Source organism: Mobula hypostoma, chromosome 22, assembly GCF_963921235.1.
Source record: "Mobula hypostoma chromosome 22, sMobHyp1.1, whole genome shotgun sequence".
Lineage (NCBI taxonomy): Eukaryota > Metazoa > Chordata > Chondrichthyes > Myliobatiformes > Myliobatidae > Mobula > Mobula hypostoma.
Window position 1 is genome coordinate 59,597,681 of NC_086118.1, and position 25,230 is coordinate 59,622,910.

The window sequence follows — 25,230 nt, forward strand, 5'->3', positions numbered from 1 at the left end:
TGTGTCTCTGTCTCTGTACCCCTGTACTGTCCTGGTCTCTCTCTCGGCTGTGCATGTGTCTCTGTCTCTGTACCCCTGTACTGTTCTGGTCTCTCTCGGCTGTACATGTCTCTCTGTATCCGTACTCTGGTACTGTCCTGGTCTCTCTCGGCTGTGCATGTGTCTCTGTATCCGTACTCTGGTACTGTCCTGGTCTCTCTCGGCTGTGCATGTGTCTCTGTCTCTGTACCCCTGTACTGTCCTGGTCTCTCTCACCTGTACATGTGTCTCTGTCTCTGTACCCCTGTTCTGTTCCGGTCTCTCTCTCGGCTGTGCATGTGTCTCTGTCTCTGTACCCCTGTACTGTTCTGGTCTCTCTCGGCTGTACATGTCTCTCTGTATCCGTACTCCTGTACTGTCCTGGTCTCTCTCGGCTGTGCATGTGTCTCTGTCTCTGTACCCCTGTTCTGTTCTGGTTTCGCTCTCACCTGTACAAGTGTCTCTGTCTCTGTACCCCTGTACTGTCCTAGTCTCTCTCAGCTGTGCATGTGTCTCTATATCTGTACCCCTGTACTGTTCTGGTCTCTCTCTCGGTTGTGCATGTGTCTCTGTCTCTGTACCCCTGTTCTGTTCTGGTCTCTCTCTTACTGTGCATGTGTCTCTGTCTCTGTACCCCTGTACTGTTCCGATCTCTCTTTCGGCTGTACATGTGTCTCTGTCTCTGTACCCCTGTTCCGTTCCGGTCTCTCTCTCACCTGTGCATGTGTCTCTATATCTGTACCCCAGTACTGTTCTGGTCTCTCTCTCGGCTGTGCATGTCTCTCTGTCTCTGTACCCCTGTACTGTTCTGGTCTCTCTCGGTTTCTCAGCCTTCCTGTCCATTTTCTCTATTTGTGTACTTTGACTCTCCTTGCCTGCCTCACATTCCAACAAAGGTGCTTCTGAGCTGTGTAAAGGCATCAGTGATATGTGCAGAATCATTGGCAGAACTTATGTTACTGACGTCCTTCTTTCCACTCCAGGCATTCCCACTCTTCAGAGGAGCGAAGCAGACGATGAAGTGTTCACTGTCAATTTGGAAAGAGGACCTCGTGGCCTGGGCCTGGCTTTGGTGGATGGACTGGTGAGCACAGTGTACACAACAGATCTTATTCCTCACCTTCTGATAGATAACTCAGTAATATGGGAATGACCAACCCTAGCTCAACCTCTATAGAGTGGGTCAGGGTGAGGCTTACTGACTGTGTAACTACACTGTTTGTTCAGGGTGAGGATCACTTAAGGTAACTGGCTGATATCTTATTTGTTAAATATATAGAGTTTTTAGTGTTATTGTAGAACGTGCAGACTAGAACACTTGGATGTAAGATGGGAGAGAGAATGTGTAGATCTCTCAGTGAGTGAGTTCTGTGACGGGGGCTGAATTCTGTGCAATGAGGTTTGAGTCAAGATGGATTCACTGTCACATTTCCCACCTCCTTTCTCTTTCCAAATTAGATTTGACAAATACTCAGGCGTGTTCTAAATCATCTCCTCATTAACTTTCAGATACAGTATAAGGTTTTGTGGAACATGGTCTCCCAACAGGAGTGTTGTTTTCTTTGTGTAAACCCATGCTGACCCTGTCCTATCTTTACTCTTTTAAGAGGTTCTGTTATTACATCTTTTCTAGCATTGATATTAGGCAACAGATCTGTAAATTCACTGCTGCCTTCCTCCACCTTCTTCAATCATGTGGTCACTTTTACTGTCCTTCACTTGACAGGAGGAATCCCAGTATCTCCACAGGTTTGGAAGATACTGAGGATTCTTCCGTCAATTTGGCTGCTAAATCTTTGAAACCTATCGAATCTTGAAATCCTGGATAGAGTGGATGTGGAGAGAATGTTTCCAATATTGGCAGATCTAGGACCAAGTTCAAGTTTAATTATTATTCAACCATACTTAAATATAGCTGAAAAATGCAGTGTTCCCTCGGGCCAAGGTGCAAAACACACAGCACAGCATGACGCGTTCAAGATATTCAGTCACACAAAAATATTATACTGTACCTTGCACAAGCCCCCTAAGGACATGTCCTGCAAATTGATGATCGAGTTCCTGGCAGCCCGCAGACGAACGCTCGCATGCAGTCCAGCTTGTCATTTCACCGATTGAACACTGGAGGGCAGCACTGATGGGCGAGGTCAGCACTGATGGGCGAGGTCAGCTCCGAACCGAGCATGAATGGCGCACTGCACTGTATCCGGCACCTCCTCTCCTGGACTGCAGCAACGGACAAAGCCTGCAGCTTGAACTCTAGTCCTTGCTGCAACCGAGGCCATGTACCTCCCCTACTGTCTGTCTTGCCAACGAACAAGGGAAACAGGCCGACGGCATCTTACGTTATCAATGTCCACCAGGGTCTTGCGATCACAAGAGAAATGTCCAACCCGCTGTTACAATGCACGCTGCCTTTGCGCACCAACTCTGATGCCTTGCTGTATCAGGCAGCAACATGGTCCACACCAAGTCCGGCTCCTCCTGCTGCTCTGTCAGTGAGCAGCTCCACCATGAGTTAGACCCGCAGTACCCAAAGTTCTTAAAATTCGGCATTGGCTTGTGATTGTAAAAAAGATGTTTGAAAAAGACAAAAACACACAGCGCAACATGACATGTTCAAGATATCAGCAAATAGTCAGTCACACAAAAAAACTATACAGTACTTTGCACAAGTTGCCATCTTACCGGAAGACTGGAGGGCACAGCCTCAGGTTCCTTTAGCCAGACAGTGGTGAATCCGTGAAATTCATTGCAACAGATGGCAGTGGAGGCCAAGTAAGTGGGTATATTTAAAGCGGAGGTTGATAGATTTTTTGGTTAGTCAAGGTGTCCGAGGTTACGGGGAGAAGGCAGGAGAACGGAACTGAGAGAGATAATAAATCAGCCATGATGAAATGACGGAGCAGGTTCAATGGGCCAAATGGCCTAATTCTGCTGCCATGTCTTACGGTCTTGTATTACACTTCATGATCATATGATGAGTGTTTGATGACTCTGGGCCTCTGCTCACTGGAATTTAGAAGAACGGGGGGAGATCTCATTGAAACCATAGAACTGGATGTGGAGGATGTTTCCTATGGTGGGGGAGTCTCAGAGTAGAAGGAGGTCCATTTAGAATGGAGATGAGGTGGAATTTCTTATTCCACAAGTCTGTGGAATTCGCTGCCACAAGCAGCTGTGGAGGGCAAGTCATAGGCTATATTTAAGGCTAATAGATTCTTTATTTGTCAGGGCATGAAGGGATATGGGGAGAAGGGAGGAGATTGGGGCTGAGAGGGAAAATGGATCAGCCATGATGAAATGCAGAGCAGACTCTGGGCCAAATGGCCTAATCCTGCTCCTATACGGTATGGTCTTGTATCTACCACTCTCTCGGGGATTACTAAAGGGCCCGATGCTGTCTTCAGTCTTGGGTAACATTGTTATGCGAAGTATTCGATCACTCCGTGCTTCTGTTACCAACCCTTCACCTGCTTCATGCATGCTTAAACTGCCGCCCTGAGTTTCGGTGCAGGTTACTGAACTGCCTCATGTAGATAAGTTTTGTGCTGCTTGGTGCCCCTGTGAGAATCCTTGAACATCTCTTCACATATTTTCTATAAGTTTGCTTAGACACTTTTCTAATCCTGTCTCACTCTTTCAACCGATCATTTCTTTGCAAGGCCAAGTGCATGACATAATTAGCTGCTAATATCAACAGCTCTGACTTCATGTCATCATTTGCAAATTCTATTCGTCACAATATTCTCAGGGTTCTGCCAGAGTATGTTCTAAGTTTGACATGCTTTTAGCTAAGGGAACCTTACTAAACATCTGGTTTTATATATATATCCTGTCCCATAACGCAGCCCTCTGCAGCTGTGTCAACATACATGTTGTTGTCATAGTTGTTGGCTTGGACACCAATTTAGAAACGGCTGTTTTTAAAATCTTTTTACCATCTCCAGTGATGTGTGAACTGTGTAGAATATGTTGATCATTTTTGGAGCTGTATAAAACTACCTTTGCAATTCAGACACTACTTGTTCCCATTCCAACAGGACAATGCTGGAGGGTTAGTGTTCCCCTGCGTGGTATTGTAGATACCAGGACAATGCTGGAGGCTCAGTGTTTCCTTGGAGGAATTCAGCAGGCCAGGCAGCATCTATGGAAAAAAGTACAGTCAACATTTTGGGCCGAAATCCTTCGGCAGGACTTCAGCCCGAAACATTGACTGTACTTTTCTCCATAGATGCTGCCTGGCCTGCTGAGTTCCTCCAGCATTTTGTGTGTGTTGCTTGGATTTCCAACATCTGCAGATTTTCTCTGGTCAGTGTTGTAGGTACCAGGACAATGCTGAAAGCTCCGTGTCACCCTGCTTGGTATTACAGATATTAAGAGTGAGAGTTAGCATCAGCAGTGGGCCAGCTGGCTCTGGGCCTCCTCTACTGTTCACCGTGTCCTGATGAAAGGTCTTGACCTGAAACCTTCACTGTTTATTCCTCTCCATAGAGGCTGCCTGACCTGAACCGTTCCTCCAGTATTTTGTGTGTGTTTCTCAAGATTTCCCTCATTTACAGAACCTCTTGTGTTCATCAAGTCATGGCTGATTTTTTATAAAACCATAAGATATAAGAGCAGAAGTAGGCTATTCAGCCCATCAAGTCTGCTCCGCCATTCAATCATTGGCTGATCCAATTCTTCCAGTCATCCCTACACCCCTGCCTCTCCCCATACCCTTTGATGCCCTGGCTAATCAAGAACCTATCTAGCTCTGCCTTAAATACACCCAATGACTTGCCTCCACAGCCACTCGTGGCAACAAATCTCACAGATTTACCACCCTCTGACTAAAGTAATTTCTCCACATCTCTGTTCTAAATGGACATCTTTCAATCCTGAAGTTGTCCCTCTTGTCCGAGACTCCCCTACCATGTGAAATAACTTTGCCATATCTAATCTGTTCAGGCCTTTTAACATTCGGAATGTTCCTGTGAGATCCCCCCTCATTCTCCTGAACTCCAGGGAATACGGCCCAAGAGCTGCCAGATGTTCCTCATACGATAACCCATTCATTCCTGGAATCATTCTTGTGAATCTTCTCTAAACGCTCTCCAATGTCAGTATATCCTTTCTAAAATAAGGAGCCCAAAACTGCACACAATACTCCAAGTGTGGTCTCACGAGTGCCTTATAGAGCCTCAACATCACATCCCTGCTCTTATATTCTATACCTCTGGAAATGAATGCCAACATTGCATTCGCCTTCTTCACCACCGACTCAACCTGGAGGTTAACCTTTAGGGTATCCTGCATAAGGACTCCCAAGTCACTTTGCATCTCTGCACTTTGAATTCTCATCCCCATCTAAATAATAGTCTGCCTGGTTATTTCTTCCACCAACGTGCATGACCATACACTTTTCAATATTCTAGTTCATTTGCCACTTCTTTGCCCATTCCCCTAAACTATCTAAGTCTCTCTGCAGGCTCCCTGGTTCCTCAACACTACCCGCTCCTCCACCTATCTTTGTATCATCAGCGATTTAGCCACAAATCCATTAATCCCATAGTCCAAATCATTGATATACATCGTAAAAAGCAGAGGTCCCAACACTGACCCCTGTGGAACGCCACTAGTAACTGGCAGCCAGCCAGAATAGGATCCCTTTATTCCCACTCTCTGTTTTCTGCTGATCAGTCAATGCTCCACCCATGTTAGTAACTTCCCTGTAATTTCATGGGCTCTTATCTTGCTAAGCAGCCTCATGTGCGGCACCTTGCCAAAGAGCTTCTGAAAATCCAAGTACACCACATCTCCTTTGTGTACCCTGCTTGTAATTTCCTCAAAAAATTGTAGTAGGTTTGTCAGATAGGATTTTCCTTTCTGGAAACCATGCTGGCTTTGGCATATCTTGTCATGTGCTTCCAGGTACTCTGTAATCTCATCTCTAACAGTCGATTCCAACAACTTCCTCACCACTGATGTCAGGCTAACAGGTCTATCGTTTCCTTTCTGCTACTTCCTACCCTTCTTAAATAGCGGAGTAACATTTGCAATTTTCCAGTCTGGTACATCGCCAGAATCGATTAATTCTTGAAAGATCATTGTTAATGCCTCTGCAATCTTTCCGGCTACTTCCTTCAGAACCCAAGGGTGCATTCCATCAGGTCCAGAAGCTTTATCCACCCTCAGAGCATTAAGCGTCCTGAGTACCTTCTCCGTCGTAATTTTCACTGCACATACTTCACTTCCCTGACACTCTTGAATATCCGGTATACTGCACTGTGAAGACTGATGCAAAATGTGCATTCAGTTCCTCTGCCATCTCTGCATCTCTCATTACAATATCTCCAGCATCATTTTCTATTGGTTTTATATCTAACCTTGACTCTCTTTTACCCTTTATATACTTAAAAAAGCTTTTAGTATCTTTTTTGATATTAGTCGCCAGCTTCCTTTCATAATTCAACTTTACCTTCCTAATGATCTTCTTAGTTTCCTTCTGCAAGTTTTTATAAGTTTCCCAATCCTCTATCTTCCCACTAGCTTTGGCTTCCTTGTATGCCCTCTCTTTTGCTTTCACTTTGGCTCTGACTTCACTTGTCAGCCACAGTAGTGTCCTTCTTCCATTCAAAAATTTCTTCTTATTTGAAATATTTTTGTCTTGCACTTCCCTCATTTTTCGCAGAAACTCTAGCCATTGCTGCTCTGCTGTCCTTCCTGCTAGCGTCCCTTTCCAGTCAACTTTGACCAGTTCCCCTCTCATACCATTGTAATTTCCATTATTTCACTGAAATACCGACACACTGGATTTTATGTTTTCCCTCTCAAATTTCAGTGTGAACTGGATCATATTGCGATCACTGTTCCCTAAAGGTTCCTTAACCTTAAGCTCTCTTATCACCTCCAGATCATTGCACAACACCCAATCCAGCACAGCCGACCCCCTAGTGAGCTCAACAACAAGTTGTTCTGAAAAGCCATCCCTCAGTCACTCTACAAATGATCTCTCTTGAGGTCCCGTACTGGCCTGGTTTTCCCAATCCAGTTTCATGTTAAACTCCCCAACGATTATCATGACATTGCCCTTCTGACATGCCTTTTATATCTCCTGCTGTAATCCTGGCTGCTGTTTGGAGGCCTGTATACAACTATCATTAGGGTCCATTTACTCTTGCTGTTTCTTAACTCAACCCACAGAGACTCTACACCTTCTGATCCTATGTCATCTCTTTCTCATGATTTAATATTATTTCTTATACACAGGGCCACACCACCCCCTCTGCCTACTAACCTATCTTTCCGATATACCGTATATCCTTGGATGTTCAGCTCCCAATGGCAGCCATCCTTTAGCCGAGTTTCAGAGATGACCACAACGTCATACTTGCCAATCTGTAGCTGAATTTCAAGATTGTCCTTTTCATTTAGTATGCTGCATGCATTCGAATATAACTCTTTCAGTCCAGTATTTGTTGATTTCTGTTTTAACCACACCATGCCTCTATTGCCCTGTAAATCATCCCACTGGCTGTGATTAGGCCTCATCTCCTGCCTGTCCTTTCTATCATTTCTGTTGCACGCTATCTTTGATTTATTTTTGTTTTCCCCTTCCTCAGCCCTATCACTCTGGTTCCTATCCCCCTGCCAAATTAATCAGCTCCAGGTTCCTGTGGACTCCTTAATACCCTCACACCTATGGACTGAAATGACCAGGAATGATTCCGCCCCCCGCACCCCCAACTCCAGAGTGATGGGGATCAGGAACCCTCTGATTCCCTTCCCAAGCCCAGCTCATTGAGCAGTGATGGGGAGCAGGAAGATGGCAGGACGCTCAGACACAGCGGCCTCTCTAGGTCCAACCAAAGGTGTGATTATTTGCCATCTATATTTTTTTTCACAATCGCAAGATATTGCTGGATATTAAGTACTGCAGGTTTATCCCATCAGCGAGTTGCTGGATAGTGTTGGAGCTGGACTTGTACATACTGTTGCAGCCTGCTTCAGCTGTTCAGAGAAGGAGGTGTCAATGGAGAGGGAAGTGATTGTCTTGGACATTTTTGTTGTGCTCGCAAAACTCTGTTGGACATTGGTAATGTAGAATACTGCAAATCTGATTCACTTGTTCAATGGCAAGACGAATGGCGGAGGAACTGCATGGCCTCGATTGCAGCAAGGACCAGGCCTCATTCATGTCTTGGGGTTACTGGTTGCGGCAGCCGCAGAAAGGAACGGCGGATTCTGCGCTGGGCTGTTGGGAGACTCGTTCCGCTTGTCAGTGCTGCCCCCCAGTGGTCAATCCCGAGAAGACAGGCTGGATTGCATTTGTCTGCGGCTGCTCCGTGTGATATGAGAAACTCCTGCCAGCTGTTCTTGCAGAAGCATGGCTCCAGGACAATATTAATGCACCGTCAATCTACAGGCCAGGACACTGCCTGTATTAAATATTTTTAAACTATATTTTTCTGCTATAATTATATGTGCTGTGTGTGACTGTTGGACCTTGTCAGGACCAAGGTGTTCTACACTGGCCTCATAGGAAAGCTGTTTTGTTTGGCTATATTCATGGGTATTCATATCTGGGTGAATGATAATTAAACTTTAACTGAACCCTGGCTGATTTTGTCCTCCCCCCCCCCACTCTCCCCCCTCCCCCTCTCTCCTCCCTTTACCCCTCCCCTCCCCACTCTGCCCTCACCCTCTCTCTCACCCGTCTCCCCTCTCTCTCCCGCTTTCTCCCTCGCCCTCTCTCTCTCACCCACTCTCTCCCCTTTCCCTCCCCTCTCCCCCTCCTCCCCTCCCATCCCCCTCTGCCCTTCACCCTCTCTCTCTCCCCCACTTTCTCCCTCTCAGCCCCTCTCTCCCCCACCTCTCTGCACCCTCTCTCCCCACCCTCTTCCTTTCTCTCACCCACTCATCCACACACCCACCCCCAGGGTCACTGCACAGCATATAATTTGGTTACTGATGGCCCCTCTCTAACCCAGGAGTTAGTATTGATTTTGACAAAATAATTACTGGTTGAAGACCCCGCCCCAGGAGCGCATTCACTCTCCTCCCTGTTAAATGACCGATATCAAGACCTTCACTCTACACTAGCTGAGTGGTTGTGTCTAATCTGAATAACCGCAGTACTGGAAAATATTCAGCTTATCATTTGGCAGTGGCCCCCCTGTGTGTGGCCTTGGAATGTTCCAGAGAATGGATCCAGTTTTAAACTGATATGTGGTTTTATTGACGTTGAAGGAATGTGTGTCCAGCTCAACTGGTGAGAAGACAGATGGCAAAGAGAGTCTCCCAGCCACTACATACAACATAGAACCATGACGTGCTGACCTTTTAACTTACTTCAAGACCAGTCTAACCCTCACTCCCACGTAGCCTCCATTTTCCTTTCATCCACATGCCTAAGAGTCTCTAAGATAGACTCTTAGATAGTTAAACTCTAGGTAGAGTGGATGTGGAGAGTATGTTTCCTATAGTGGGGGAGCCTAAGAACAGAGGGCACAGACTCATTATTGAGGGATGTCCACTCAAAAGAGAGAATTTCTTTAGCCAGAGGGTGGTGAGTCGTGGAATTCAGATGGCTGTACATGCCAAGTCATTGGGTATATTTAAAGCAGAGGTTGATCGGTCCCTGATTAAGCAGGGCATCAAATGTTACAGAGACAAGGCAGGAGAATGGGGTTGAGAGGGATAATACGTCAGCCATGACGTTATGGTGGAGAAGTCTCGATGGGCTGAATGGCTTAATTCTGCTCCTATATCTTATGGTGTTATGGTTTCTTAAGTGTCCCTAACATATCTGCCTCTACAAGCAATGCAGGCAGCATGTTTCATGCACTTACCTCTCTCTGTGTAAAAAAACTCACCTCTGACATCCCCTCTATACTTCCCTCCAGGCAGCTTAAAGTTTTGCCCTGGGGAAAAGTCTCTGGCTGTTCACGCGTTTTCTGCCTCTTATCATTTTATATACCTCTATCAGTCACCTCTCATCCTCCGTTGTTCCAGAGAGAAAGGTCCTGGAACTCTGAACCTATGCTCATAAGATGCTCTATAATCCAGGCAGCATCCTGGTAGATCTCCTCTACACCCTCTCTAAAGCTTCCACATCCTTCCTATAAGGAGGCAACCAACACTGAACAGAATATTCCACGCGTGGTCTAACCAGGGTTTTATAGAGCTGCAACATTACCTCATGGCTCTTGTCTACCTGCCTGTGTGTGTGTGCCCGTCACGGAGAGAGACCACAGTGTTTTGGAAGACATTTGGCTCTGTCAAGTGGCAGCGGGGATTACAATAGTTCTGGGAATTGTTATTGGGAGGTAGTAGATACAAGGAGGACTGGATTCCGTGCTAAATGTGCATTGGCCCACATGGAACATTTGACCCCCACCCCCACTGCAAACTGTAGTATTAACAATGCCCTTCCCTGCCCCCACCCAGGTGCTGCGATTAGTGGCCCCTGGCCGGCAGACCAACTAATCTAAGCCCAAATTGAGAGAGGAGCTGAGACCTGTTCCCCAGAAGGAACAGTGTAGCTTTATGTATCTCCCAGGAGGGTTTAACGTTTTGTTCCAGAAACATCTGCAAAGTCCGATGATCCCTCAGTACCAGCCCTCCCACGGTGTGACCCTCCCTCGGTACCACCCTTCCCACAGTGTGACCCTCCCTCGGTACCACCCTTCCCACAGAGTGACCCTCCCTCGGTACCACCCCTCCCACAGTGTGACCCTCCCTCGGTACCACCCCTCCTACAGTGTGACCCTCCCTCAGTACCACCCCTCCCACAGTGTGACCCTCCCTCGGTACCACCCCTCCCACAGAGTGACCCTCCCTCGGTACCACCCCTCCCACAGTGTGACCCTCCCTCGGTACCACCCCCCCCCACAGAGTGACCCTCCCTCGGTACCGCCTCTCCCACAGTGTGACCCTCCCTCAGTACCACCCCTCCCACAGTGTGACCCTCTCTCGGTACCACCCCTCCCACAGAGTGACCCTCCCTCGGTACCACCCCTACCACGGTGTGACCCTCCCTCTGTACCACCCCTCCCACAGTGTGACCCTCCCTCAGTACCACCCCTCCCACAGTGTGACTCTCCCTCGGTACCATCCCTCCCTCAGTGTGACCCTCCCTCGGTACCATCCCTCCCACAGTGTGACCCTCCCTCAGTACCACCCCTCCCACAGTGTGACTCTCCCTCAATACCTCCACTCCCTCAGTGTGACCCTCCCTCGGTACCACCCCTGTCACAGTGTGACCCTCCCTCGGTACCACCCCTCCCACAGTGTGACCTTCCCTGTACCACTCCTGCCATAGTGTGACCCTCCCTCGGTACCATCCCTCCCACAGTGTGACCCTCCCTCGGTACCACCCCTCCCACAGAGTGACCCTCCCTCGGTACCACCCCTCCCACAGTGTGACCCTCCCTCGGTACCACCCCCCCCCACAGAGTGACGCTCCCTCGGTACCACCCCTCCCACAGTGTGACCCTCCCTCGGTACAACCCCTCCCACAGTGTGACTCTCCCTCGGTACCAACCCCCCCACAGAGTGACTCTTCCTTGGTTCCACCCCTCCCTCAGTACCACCCCTCCCACAGAGTGACCCTCCCTAAGTACCACCCCCCCCACAGTGTGACCCTCCTTAAGTACCACCCCCCACAGTGTGACTCTTCCTCGGTACCGCCCCCCCCACAGTATGACCCTCCCTCAGTACCACCCCTCCCACAGTGTGACCCTCCCTCGGTACTACCCCTCCCACAGTGTGACCCTCCCTCGGTACCACCCCTCCCACAGTGTGACCCTCCCTCGGTACCACCACTCCCACAGTGTGACCCTCCCTCGGTACCACCCCTCCCACAGTGTGACCCTCCCTCGGTACAACCCCTCCCACAGTGTGACCCTCCCTCGGTACTACCCCTCCCACAGAGTGACCCTCCCTCGGTACCACCCCTCTCACAGTGTGACCCTCCCTCGGTACCACCCCTCCCACAGTGTGACCCTCCCTCGGTACCACCCCTCCCACAGTGTGACCCTCCCTCGGTACTACCCCTCCCACAGTGTGACCCTCCCTCAGTACCACCCCTCCCACAGTGTGACCCTCCCTCGGTACTACCCCTCCCACAGTGTGACCCTCCCTCGGTACCACCCCTCCCACAGTGTGACCCTCCCTCGGTACAACCCCTCCCACAGTGTGACCCTCCCTCGGTACCACCCCTCCCACAGAGTGACCCTCCCTCGGTACCACCCCTCCCACAGTGTGACCCTCCCTCGGTACCACCACTCCCACAGAGTGACCCTCCCTCGGTACCACCCCTCCCACAGTGTGACCCTCCCTCAGTACCATCCCTCCCACAGTGTGACCCTCCCTCAGTACCATCCCTCCCACAGAGTGACCCTCCCTCAGTACCACCCCTCCCACAGAGTGACCCTCCCTCAGTACCACCCCTCCCACAGTGTGACTCTCCCTCTAACACCCCTCCCACAGAGTGACCCTCCCTCAGTAACACCCCTCCCACAGAGTGACTCTCCCTCAGTACCACCCATCCCACAGTGTGACCCTCCCTTAGCACCTCCCCCCCCACAGTGTGACCCTCCCTAAGTACCACCCCTCCCACAGAGTGACCCTCCCTCAGTACCACCCCTCCCACAGTGTGACTCTCCCTCAGTACCACCCCTCCCACAATGTGACCCTCCCTCAGTAACACCCATCCCACTGAGTGACCCTCCCTCAGTACCACCCATCCCACTGAGTGACCCTCCCGAAATACCACCCCCCCACAGTGTGACTCTCCCTCAGTACCACCCCTCACACAGTGTGACCCTCCCTCAGTACCACCCATCCCACTGAGTGACCCTCCCGAAATACCACCCCCCCACAGTGTGACTCTCCCTCAGTACCACCCCTCACACAGTGTGACCCTCCCTCGGTACCGCCCCCCCACAATGTGACCCTCCCTCGGTACCACCCCTCCCACAGTGTGACCCTCCCTCGGTACCACCCCTCCCACAGTGTGACTCTCCCTCAATATCTCCACTCCCTCAGTGTGACCTTCCCTCGGTACCACCCCTCCCACAGAGTGACCCTCCCTCGGTACCACCCCTCCCACAGTGTGACCCTCCCTCGGTACCACCCCCCCCCCACAGAGTGACCCTCCCTCGGTACAACCCCTCCCACAGTGTGACCCTCCCTCGGTACCACCCCTCTCACAGTGTGACCCTCCCTCGGTACCACCCCTCCCACAGTGTGACTCTCCCTCAATATCTCCACTCCCTCAGTGTGACCTTCCCTCGGTACCACCCCTCCCACAGAGTGACCCTCCCTCGGTACCACCCCTCCCACAGTGTGACCCTCCCTCGGTACCACACCTCCCACAGAGTGACTCTCCCTCGGTACCACCCCTCCCACAGTGTGACCCTCCCTCAGTAACACCCCTCCCACAGAGTGACCCTCCCTCAGTACCACCCCTCCCACTGAGTGACCCTCCCTAAGTACCACCCCCCCACAGTGTGACTCTCCCTCAGTACCACCCCTCACACAGTGTGACCCTCCCTCGGTACCACCCCTCGCACTGAGTGACCCTCCCTCGGTACCATCCCTCCCACAGTGTGACTCTCCCTCAGTACCACCTCTCCCACAGAGTGACTCTCCCTCGGTACCGCCCCCCCACAGTGTGACCCTCCCTCAGTAACACCCCTCCCACAGTGTGACCCTCCCTCAATACCACCCCTCGCACTGAGTGACCCTCCCTCGGTACCATCCCTCCCACAGTGTGACCCTCCCTCGGTACCACCCCTTCCTCTCGCTTATTTGACGAATGTTGTGAATTGAGAGAGACGCTCTGTGTTCAGGGAGGGGAAGCTCTGGTCGGTTGCAGGGAGGGTGGGCTGCGCGGCCTAGAGTACTCTGTGCATTGTGAATTGGCAGAAGTTGTTTCCCTGGCAACGCACACATCGGTACTTCCTACTGAAATTCCTTGCTACTGATTATTGAGCTGCTGTGTGGGTGAAGAGGACGTCCTGAGCACGGCGAGTGCAGTGATGTGTGAGGGACAGGATGCTGGACTCTCAAGACAGAGACTGACACTGGGTCACGTACACACTGGAAGGCCCATCATCCAGTGCAAGGTCCCTGCACCCCTGACCGATAAGGCACTGTCAGAGCCAGAAGGGGCTGTGGGACTGGGGCACACATTGGGTTAAACCTAAGGCACAGTCCTTTACCCCTCTCCATTCCCACACATGCTCCCCTTGGTTTTACCCTTTCCTTCCCCCTTCCCCTCCCACTCTCCCTCTCTGCCCCTCAACAAATTCAGGTCACCCTCCATTTTGCCCCTCTGCTGCTGCCTCTTGCCCTCATCCCTGTCCCTCCATCTCTTCCTCATCCTTCCCACTTCCTCATCCCTCCCTCAGTCTTATCCCTCCTTCATTCTCCATGACATATTCCTCATTACTCTTACCCCCACAGCTCTGCCCTCCCCTCCCTCATTCTTCCTTGGCCCTCTCCCTCCTCCTGCCATCAATCCATCGCTTTGCCCCCGGTGCCCTCTGCGGGGGGAAGTGATGTATGTGGAGGTGAGACTTCACTAATCTTTGTGCTGTCTGTGTCCATGCAGAGCACCCTGTTAAACGTGAGTGGCATTTATATCAAGTCCCTGGTTCCTGACTCGCCAGCCGCTGGATGTGGAAGGTTGCATCTGGGAGACCGAATCCTGGCCGTCAATGGAACAAGTCTGGTCGGGATGGATTATCACAGGTCAGTGTCCCCAGACCCCAGGCTCCAGGCTCCGATGTCAGACACGTAGTACAGCGCATCCGAAACCCATTCAGCCCTCGAGCCTGCTCACCAAACCAGGATCCACCTCAACACTACTTTTATGAAATCACTAAATCTCTCCTTATGTGGCAGATCCGCCATCCCAGGAAACAGCTGGGGCAAATTTTGTTGTAGCCCCTCTACACTACATACATCCTTTTGTGATGAGGAGGTCCAGCCGGTCCACATTTCCCCAGATAAGGTCAGACCAGGCTTCTGTACCATTACTGTGAGACATTATATCTCCTGTACAGCTCATAGAGTAGTACAGCACAGAAACAGGCCCTTCGGCCCATCTAGTCTATACTGAAACAATTTAAACTGCCTCCTCCCATCAACCTGCCCTCCATACCCCTACCATCCATGTATGTATCCAAATTTCTTTTAGATGTTGAAATCAATGTTGCATTCACCACTTACACTGGCAGTTCATTCCACACTCTCACGATTCTCTGAGTGAAGAGATTTCCCCTTATGTTCCCCTTAAACTTTTCACCTTTCACCCTCAACCCATGACCTCTAGTTGTAGTCCCACCCAACCTAGTGAAAAAAGCCTGCTTGCATTTACCCTATCTATACCACTCATAATTTTGTTTACCTTTATCAAATTTCCTTTCAGCTTCTATGTTCCAAAGAATAAAGTCCTAACCTATTTAGTCTTTCCTTACAACTCAGATCACCCAGACCCGACAAAAATTTTCTGTACTCTTTCAATCTTATTTACATCTTTCCTGTAGGAACAGTGGTGCTAGAAAGTTTGTGAACCCTGTAGAATTTTCTCTATTTCTGCATAAAAATTATGTAAAATGTGATCATGTGATCAGATTTTCATGTAAGCCCTAAAACTACATAAAGAACTCAAATAAATAACATAAAACATTATACTTGTTCATTTATTTATTAAGAAAATGGATCCAATATTACATGTATTTGTTGGAAAAAGTACGTGAACCTTGGGGTAATGCCTTCTACAAAAGCTAATTGGAGTCAGGTATTCCAATCAATGAGATGAGATTGGAGGTGTGGGTTGTAGAGGTGCCCTGCCCTATAAGAAAGACACACACAGTCAGGTTACTGACAGAACCTGCTCTTCTCAAGAAAGATCTGTTCATGTGCACTATACCTCGATCAAAACAACTTTCAGAGGACCTTAGAAGAAGAATTGTAGAGATGCATGAAGCTGGAAAAGGCTACGAAACATTTCTAAAGACCTAGTATTCATCAGTCCACAGTAAGAGAAATTGTCTGCAAATGGGGGAAGCTCAGTACTGTTGCTACTCTCCCCAGGAGTGGGCATCCTGCAAAGATCACACCAAGAGCACAACATGCAATGCTGAAGGAGGGGAAAAAGAACCCAAGGATAACAGCAATCTCTAGAACTTGCTAAAATCTCTGTTCATGTGTCACTATAAGAAAAACACTAAACAAGAATGGTGTTCGTGGAAGGACACCATGGAGGAAACCACTGCTCTCCAAAAAAAAACATTGCAGCAAGTCTCAAGTTTGCAAAAGACCACCTGGGTGTTCCATCATGCTTCTGCAACAATATTCTGTGGACAGATGAGACAAAAGTTGAACATTTTGTTAGAAATACACATTGCTATGGTTGGAGGGAAAAAAGCACTGCACACCAACACCAAAACTTCACCCAAACACGGTGGAAGGAGCATCATGGTTTGGGGCTGCTTTGCTGCCTCAGGACCTGGACAGTTTGCAATCGTTGAGGGAACAATGAATTCAAAATTATATCAAGACATTTTACAGGAGAATGTCAGGGTAGCAGTCTGTCACCTGAAGCTTAATAGAAGTTGGATAATGCAACAAGATAACGATCTGAAAGACAAGAGTAAGTAAATCAACAACAGAATGGTTTAAAAAGAAGAAAATTTGTGTTTTGGAATGGCTGAGTCAAAGTCCTGACCTTAATCCTATAGAAATGTTGTGGAGGGACCTGAAGCAAGCAGTTCATTCAAGGAAGCCCACCAACATCCCAGTGTTGAAGCAATTTTCTAAGGAGGAATAGCCTAAAATTCCTCCAAGCCAATGTGCAGGACTGATCAACAGTTACCGGAAACATTTGGTTGAAGTTATCGCTGCACAAGGGGCTAACAAAGGGAGTGGACAGTTTACTGTACAAGTATGTGAAGAGCAAGAGGATAAGACGTAAGAGAACAGGACCAATCAAGTGTGACAGTGGAAAAGCGGAGGAGATAGTGGAGGTACTTAATGAATATTTTGCTTCAGTATTCACTGCGGACAAAGAACTTGGCGATTGCAAGGATGACTTGCAGCAGACTGAAAAGCTTGAGCATGTAGATATTAAGGAAGTGAATGTGCTGGAGCTTTTGGAAAGCATCAAGTTGGATAAGTCACCGGGACTGGACGGGATGTACCCCAGGCTACTGTGGGAAGTGAGGGAGGAGATTGCTAAGCCTCTGGCAATGATCTTTGCATCATCAATGGGGACGTGAGAGGTCCCGGAGAATTGGAGGGTTGCAAATGTTGTTACCTTATTCAAGAAAGGGAGTAGAGATAGCCCAGGAAATTATAGACCAGTGAGTCTTACTTCAGTGCTTGGTAAGTTGATGGAGAAGATCCTGAGAGGCAGGATTTATGAACATTGGGACAGGCATAATATGATTAGGAATAGTCAGCATGGTCGTGCCTTACGAGCCTGATTGAATTTTTTTGAGGATGTGACTAAACACATTGATGAAGGTAGAGCTGTAGATGTAGTGTATATGGATTTCAGCAAGGCATTTGATAAGGTACCCCAAGCAAGGCTTATTGAGAAAGTAAGGAGGCATGGGATCCAAGGGGACATTGCTTTGTGGATCCAGAATTGACTTGCCCACAGAAGGCAAAGAGTGGTTATAGACGGGTCATATTCTGCATGGAGGTCGGTGACCAGTGGTGTGCCTCAGGGATCTGTTCTGGGACCCCTACTCTTTATGATTTTTATAAATGACCTGGATGAGGAAGTGGAGGGATGGGTTAGTAAATTTGGTGATAACACAAAGGTTGGGGGTGTTGTGGATAGTGTGGAAGGCTGTCAGAGGTTACAGTGGGACATTGATAGGATGCAAAACTGGGCTGAGAAGTGGCAGATGGAGTTCAACCCAGATAAGTGTGAGGTGGTTCATTTTGGTAGGTCAAATATGATGGCAGAATATAGTATTAATGGTAAGACTCTTGGCAGTGTGGAGGATCAGAAGGATCTTAGGGTCCGAGTCCAAAGGACACTCAAAGCTGCTACGCAGGTTGACTCTGTGGTTAAGAAGGCATACGGTGCATTGGCCTTCATCAGTCGTGGGATTGAGTTTAGGAGCCGAGAGGTAATGTTGCAGCTATATAGGACCCTGGTCAGACCCCACTTGGAGTACTGTGCTCAGTTTTGGTCGCCTCAGTACAGGAAGGATGTGGAAACCATAGAAAGGGTGCAGAGGAGATTTACAAGGATGTTGCCTGGATTGGGGAGCATGCCTTATGAAAATAGGTTAAGTGAACTTGGCTCCTTGGAGCGACGGAGGATGAGAGGTGACCTGATAGAGGTGTATAAGATGATGAGAGGCATTGATCATGTGGATAGTCAGAGGCTTTTCCCCAGGGCTGAAGTGGCTAGCATGAGAGGACACAGTTTTAAGGTGCTGGGGAGTAGGTACAGAGGGGATGTCAGGGGTAAGTTTTTTACACAGAGAGTGGTGAGTGTGTGGAATGGGCTGCCGGCGGCGGTGGTGGAGCTGGAAACGATAGGGTCTTTTAACAGACTCCTGGATGGCTACATGGAGCTTAGAAAAATAGAGGGCTATGGGTAAGTCTAGGTAGTTCTAAGGTAAGGACATGTTCAGCATAGCTTTGTGGGCCGAAGGGCCTGTATTGGGCTGTAGGTTTTCAATGTTCTAATTACTGAAAGTGAAGGTTCACATACTTTTTCCAACAAATACATGTAATATTGATCATTTTTTGCAATGAGTAAATGAACAAGTATAATGTTTTTATGTTAGTTATTTAATTGGGTTCTCTTTATCTAGATTTAGGACTTATGTGAAAATCTGATCATATTTATGCAGATATAGAGAAAATTCTACAGGGTTCACAGATTTTCTAGCCCCACTGTAGGTGACCAAAACTGCACACACTGCTTCATATTAGGCCTCACCAACATCTTGTACAACTTCAGCATAACGTCCCATCTCCTGAACTCAATACGTTGATTTGTTGATATAAATGAGAAACAACAACTGACCCAGCACTGATCCCTGCAGCACACCACTAGTCACAGGCCTCCAGTCAGAGAGGCAACCATCTACTACACTCTCTGGCTTGGCTTCTCCCACAATTTACTACCTCATCTTGAATGCCAAGTAACTGAACCTGCTTGACCAGCCTCCTATGCGAGACCTTGTCAAATGCCTTACGAGAGTCCATGAGAACAACGTCCACTACCTTTCTTTTCTGCTGTCATCCCTGCTAGTGTCCTCTTTCAATCAACTTTGGCCAGATCCTCTCTCCTACCTCTGTAATTCCCTTTACTGTTCTGTAATACTGATATATCATCTTCATCTTCTCCCTCTCAAACTACAGGGTGAATTCAATCAAACTACCTCCTAACAGTTCCTTTACCTTAAGCTCCCTAATCAAATCTGGTTCATTACACAACATAAACAAGAGAAAATCTGCAGATGCTGGAAATCTGAGCAACACACACAAAGTGCTGGAGGAACTCAGCAGGCCAGACATCATCTACGGAAAAGAAGTATATTCGACATTTTGGGCCGAAACCCTTCGGCAGGACTGGAGAGAAAAAGCTGAGAAGTAGATTTAAAAGGTTGGGGGAAGGGAGAGAGAAACACAAGGTGATAGGTGAAACTTGGAGGGGGAGGGATGAAGTAAAGAGCTGGGAAATTGAATGGTGAAAGAGACATAAGGCCATGGAGGAAAGAAAAGTGGGGGCGGGGTATGGGCAGAGGAGCACCAGAGGGAGGTGATGGGTGGGCAAGGAGATAAGATGAAAGAGGGAAAAGGGATGGGAAATGGTGAAGGAGGTGGGTGGGGGGCATTACCAGAAGTTTGAGAAATCGATGTTCATGCCATCAGGTTGGAGGCTGCCCAAATGGAATATAAGCTGTTGCTCCTTCAACCTAAGTGTGGCCTCACCACGACAGTGGAGGAGGCCATGGATGGATGTATTGGAATTAAAATGGGTGGCCACTGGGAGATCTCGCTTTTTCTGGCAGATGAAGCATAGGTGTTTGGCGAAGAGGTCTCCCAGTCTATGTCAGGTCTCACCGAGAGCAGCGAACACATTTTTATGGCCCCAATAGACTCACAGGTGAGGTGTCGCCTCACCTGGAAGGACTGTTTAGGGCCCTGAATGGTAGTGAAGGAGGAGGTGTAGGGGCAGGTGTAGCACTTGTTCCACTTGCAAGGATAAGTGCCAGGAGGGAGATCAGTGGGGAGCGATGAATGGACAAGGGAGTCGCGTAGGGATTGATCCTGCAGAAAGCAGAAAGTGGGGTGGTGGGGGGAGGGAAAGATCCCTGGGCTCCTCCACTGTCATGATGAGGCTGCACTTAGGTTGGCAGAACAACACATTGTATTCCATTTGGGCAGCCTCCAAACTGATGGCATGAACATCGATTTCTCAAACTTCCTGTAATGCTCTACACCATCACTCCCTTTCACCATTTCTCATTTCCTTCATCTTATCTCTTCGCCTGCCCATCGCCTCCCTCTGGTACTCCTTACCCCCATCCCATTTTCTTTCCTCCATGTTCTTCTGTCTCTTTCACCATTCAATTTCCCAGCTCTTTACTTCATCCCTCCCCCTCCCAAGTTTCACCTATCACTTTGTGTTTCTCTTTCCTTTTAAGTCTACTCAGCCTTTTTTCTCCAGTCCTGCCGAAGGTTTCGGCCCAAAACATTGACTGTAGATGCTGCCTGGCCTGCTGAGTTCCTGCAGCATTTTGTGTGTGTTGCTTGGATTTCTGGCCTCACCTTGCTGCTTCTATACACTGGTTCTTAGTGAGCTGTGTACAGGGGTACTTACAAACCCTTTCAGCACAACATTCCCAATGCACACCACTGAACAAGCTGCCCACATTGCAGGTCTCTCCTCCCTGCTTCACCCCATCCTAGCCACTTCACCCAGCTCTCTCCAATCCCCTCTCCCACCCCTGCGGTTTTCGGAGAGTGTGATCAGTCAAAGAGAGCAGACGGAGTTTTACTCTCTCATCTGGTTTTGGTTCTTACTGAGCAGAACTTCTGGGGTAGTCCCTTTAAACAGAGCAAGAGGTTGCAACTTCTGACATTCCCAGTGTTTGAGACCACATACGGACATGGGAATTTTGACTATGATAGACTGTGAGCTGACATAAGCTTGTGCATGGGACTGCTCTGTATATCACACTCCTCGTCAAGTCAGGCACATGCCAGCTTGGAAAATCTGAGGGCAGCGGGTTGTAACCCATGACAGCCCCCAGTGACTGTCTGTCCTCCTCAGCTGGGAGACTTAGAGAAGATCCAGTGCTTGCAGAGAGCAGGAGTGAGACCAAGGTGACCAACCGGTCCCACGGTGTGCAGGTCACCAGTTGGTGAGGGAGCAGTATGCTCAGAGGAGCCCTGTCCCAGTGCAGCAGTCATGCCCAGCTCTGCTGGTATGTTGCCTCCCAGGTGCCAGGGTCAGGGATGTCTCAGATAGCGTCCACAACATTTTGGAGGGGGAGGGAGAGCAGTCAGACGTCTTGGTACATATTGGCACCAATGGCATAGGAAGAAAAAGCAAAGAGGTCCTGAAAAGAGATTTTAGAGAGCTAGGTAGAAAGCTGAGAAGCAGGACCTCCAGGGTAGTAATTTCTGGATTGCTGCTTGTGCCACGTGCCAACGGGATGATTTTGCAGATAAATGTGTGGCTGAGAAGCTGGTACGGGGGGCAGGGCTTCAGATTCTTGGACCATTGGGATCTCTTCTGGGGGAGGTATGACCTGTCCAAAAGTGACGGGTTGCACCTGAACTGCAGGGGGACCAATATATTCACGGGAAGGTTTGTTAGAGCTGTTGGGGAGGGTTTAAATTAATTTGGCAGGGGTTGGGAACCAGAGTGAAGGGACTCAGGATAGGACAGATGGTAAAAAAGCAGAGGTAGCGTGCAGTCAGGAAGGGCAGGCAGATGATTGGACTTAGTCACAGCTAACAGGGTGAGTATCAAATCATTAGGGATGCAAAATCAAAAAGGGTAGCAAAAACAATACTGAAGGTGTTGTATCTCAATGCACAGAGTATAAGACATAAGGTGGATGATCTTGTTGGACTATTACAGGTTGCCAGATATGATGATGTGGCAATCACTGAATCGTGGCTGAAGGATGGTTCTAGTTGGGAGCTGAATGTCCAAGGTAACATGTTGTTTCAGAGGGATAGGAAGGTAGACAAAGAGGGAAGTGTGGCTGTCCTGGTAAAGAATGGTATCAAATCAGTAGAAGGATATGACATAAGATCGGAAGATGTTGAATCCTTGTGGGTTGAGTTAAGAAACTGCAGGGGTAAAAGGACCCTGATGGCAGTTATATACAGGCCTTCCAACAGTGACTGGGAGGTGGACCACAAATTACAACAGGAAATAGAAAAGGCACGTCAAAAGGGCAATGTTATGATAGTCGTGGAAGATTTTAACATGCGGGTCAATTGGGAAAATCAGGTTGGTAATGGATCTCAAGGGAGTGAGTTTGTTGAATGCCTGAGATAGCTTTTTAGAGCAGTTTGTCGTTGAGCCTACGAGGAGATCAGCAATACTGGTTTGGGTGTTGTGTAATGAAGTGGAGGCGATTAGGGAACTTAAGGTAAAAGAACCCGCAGGAACTAGTGATCACAATATGATCGAGTTCAACTTGAAATTTGAAAGGGAGAAAGTAAAGTCTGAGAAGTGGGTGCAATTACTATTTCAAGGGAGACGGTGCTCAAAAAGCTGAAAGGTATAAGTCATCCAGACCAGATGAACTTCACCCTAGAGTTCTGAAAGGGCATTAGAGATTGTGGCGGCATTAGAAATGACCTTTCAAAAATCATTGGACTCTGGCATGGTGCCAGATGACTGGAAAATTGCAAATGTTACTCCATTCTTTAAGAAAGGAGGAAGACAACGAAAGTAAATTACAGACCAGTTAGCCTGACCTCAGTGGTTGGGAAGATGTTGGAGTCAATTGTTAAGAATGAGGTAGGTGATGGAGTACAAGGACGAGATAGGACAAAGTCAGCATGGTTTCCTTAAGGGAAAAACCTGCCTGACGAACCTGTTGGAATTCTTTGTGGCGATAACAAGTAGGATAGATAAAGGGGATGCAGTGGATGTTGTATATTTGGACTTTCAGGAGGCCTTTGACAAGGTGTCACACACGAGGCTGCTTACCGAGTTAAGAGCCCATGGTATTACAGGAGAGTTACTATCATGGTTAGAGCATTGACTGATTGGAAGAAGACAGCGAGTGGGAATAAAAGGATCCTTGTCTGGTTGGCTGCCGGTGACTAGTGGTGTTCCGCAGGGGTTGGTTTTGGGACCACTTCTTTTTATGCTGTATATAAATGATTTAGATGATGAAATAGGAGGCTTTGTTGCCGAGTTTGCAGGTGATACGATGATTGGTGGTGGGGGATGTAGTGTTGAGGAAGCAGGTAGGATGCAGAAGGACTGAGGTTAGGAGAATGGGCAAGAAAGTGGCAAATGAAAAATTATGTTGGAAAATGCATGGTCATGCACTTTGGTAGTAGAAATAAATGTGCGGATTATTTTCTAAACGGGGAGAAAGATCCAAAAATCTGAGATGCAAAGGGACTTGGGAGTCCTTGTGTAGAACACCCTAAAGGTTAACTTGCAGGTAGAGTCGGTGGTGAGGAAGGCAAATTCATTTCAAGAGGTCTGGAATACAAGAGCAGGGATGTGATGCTGAGGCTTTATAAGACACTGGTGAGGCCTCATCTTGAGTATTGTTTTTGGCTGCTCATCTTAGAAGAGATGTGCTGGCATTGGAGAAGGTCCAGAGGAGGTTCACAAGGATGATTCCAGGAATGAAAGGGTTATCAAACGAGGAACATTTGATGGCTCTGGGTCTGTACTCACTGAAATTTAGAAGGATGAGGGTGGGATCTCACTGAAATCTTTCTTTTTTTTAAATTTTATTTTTATTTGGATAAGGAGTACACAATTATCATGTACTTTTTTCACACATATAACCTTTTCCATTTTTTTTATATGTATAAAACTACAATTATTTATACATTCTTAAGTACACATTGAGATGATATAAAAGCAAAATAAACATTTAAATAGATAATTATGTACTGTGGTAAATCTAACCTATTAGGCTAAGTAATGAAATTAGTTGTTAAGAAAAATGGTAATAATAGTTTCCATACAACCCTTCTGGACCATTTCCACTGGTCCAAAATGTTGCATACAAGCCTATATACCAACCATTGTAGGTGTTTATATCCCAATTTGTTCGTGCTTGTTCCTGCCCGCAGACATAATTATCCAATCCCTATGTACTTATTTACTTAATTTTTTCATTTTTTTTTATCCCTTTCCCAAATCTTTCCCTTTACTTGTGTTAATTCTCTATTTTCCAAAAAAAAACAACAAACATTTAGACTAGGGGTGCTTACGTTAGCAATATTACTGTGTTGATGAGAAGAGCAATATAAATCATTAGGAGAGTCATCTAAAGTCTGCTCGCATTGGGGTTATATATTCAATCCATTTATTCCAGATTTGATAAAATGTTTCTTTTTGAGTTCTCAGGGAGTAGGTCAACTTTTCCATTTTAAATATTTCCAAGATAATTTCGTACCAATCTTCTAATGTAGGTGGTATTGGATTTAGCCATTTTCTAGTGATTGATTTCTTACTTGCCGCTAAGAGGGCCTGCAGCAACTTTATATCTTCCCTCTGTTCAAGGAACAATACATGCCCCAAATAGAGCGTCTCAAAGTTCAGAGGTATCTGGGACCTAAGTACCTTAACTAATGTTCTATGAATACCTTCCCAAAATAGACTTAATTTAGGGCAATCCCAGAAAATATGAAAATGATTTGCCTCCTTGGAGCCGCACCTTCTCCAACACATCACATTTGTATCTTTATATTTTTCCTGATATGGGGTCTTGAAGTATCTTATAATGTTTTTCCAACAATGTTCTCTCCAAGTCAAAGAATTAGTCGAGGACCATTGAAAGCTGCAGATTTTCCCCCAAGCCTCCTCTGAAAGTACCAACCCCGCTTCTTTCTCCCACTTCTCTTTAATATACAGTGTATTTACATTTTTAGCATGGGAGAGTGCATTATGTAGGCGAGAAACTGATTTACTAGGTATTGAACTGCAAGCCGAATTCAGAATCTTGAAAAATTTTAATTCTACTG

At 47.7% G+C, this 25,230-nt stretch overlaps 1 protein-coding gene across 2 annotated transcripts in view; it reads left to right on the forward strand.

Moving 5' to 3' along the window:
- The window catches only part of LOC134336452 (ras-associating and dilute domain-containing protein-like), a 154,286-nt gene that overhangs the window by 123,857 nt on the left and 5,199 nt on the right, over positions 1 to 25,230 (forward strand). For both annotated transcript variants that reach the window (XM_063030698.1, XM_063030699.1), the window contains 2 exons: positions 1,002 to 1,102; positions 14,621 to 14,760. In XM_063030698.1, the coding sequence (XP_062886768.1) occupies positions 1,002 to 1,102; positions 14,621 to 14,760 (241 nt within the window). The remainder of the gene's footprint in view (positions 1 to 1,001; positions 1,103 to 14,620; positions 14,761 to 25,230) is intronic.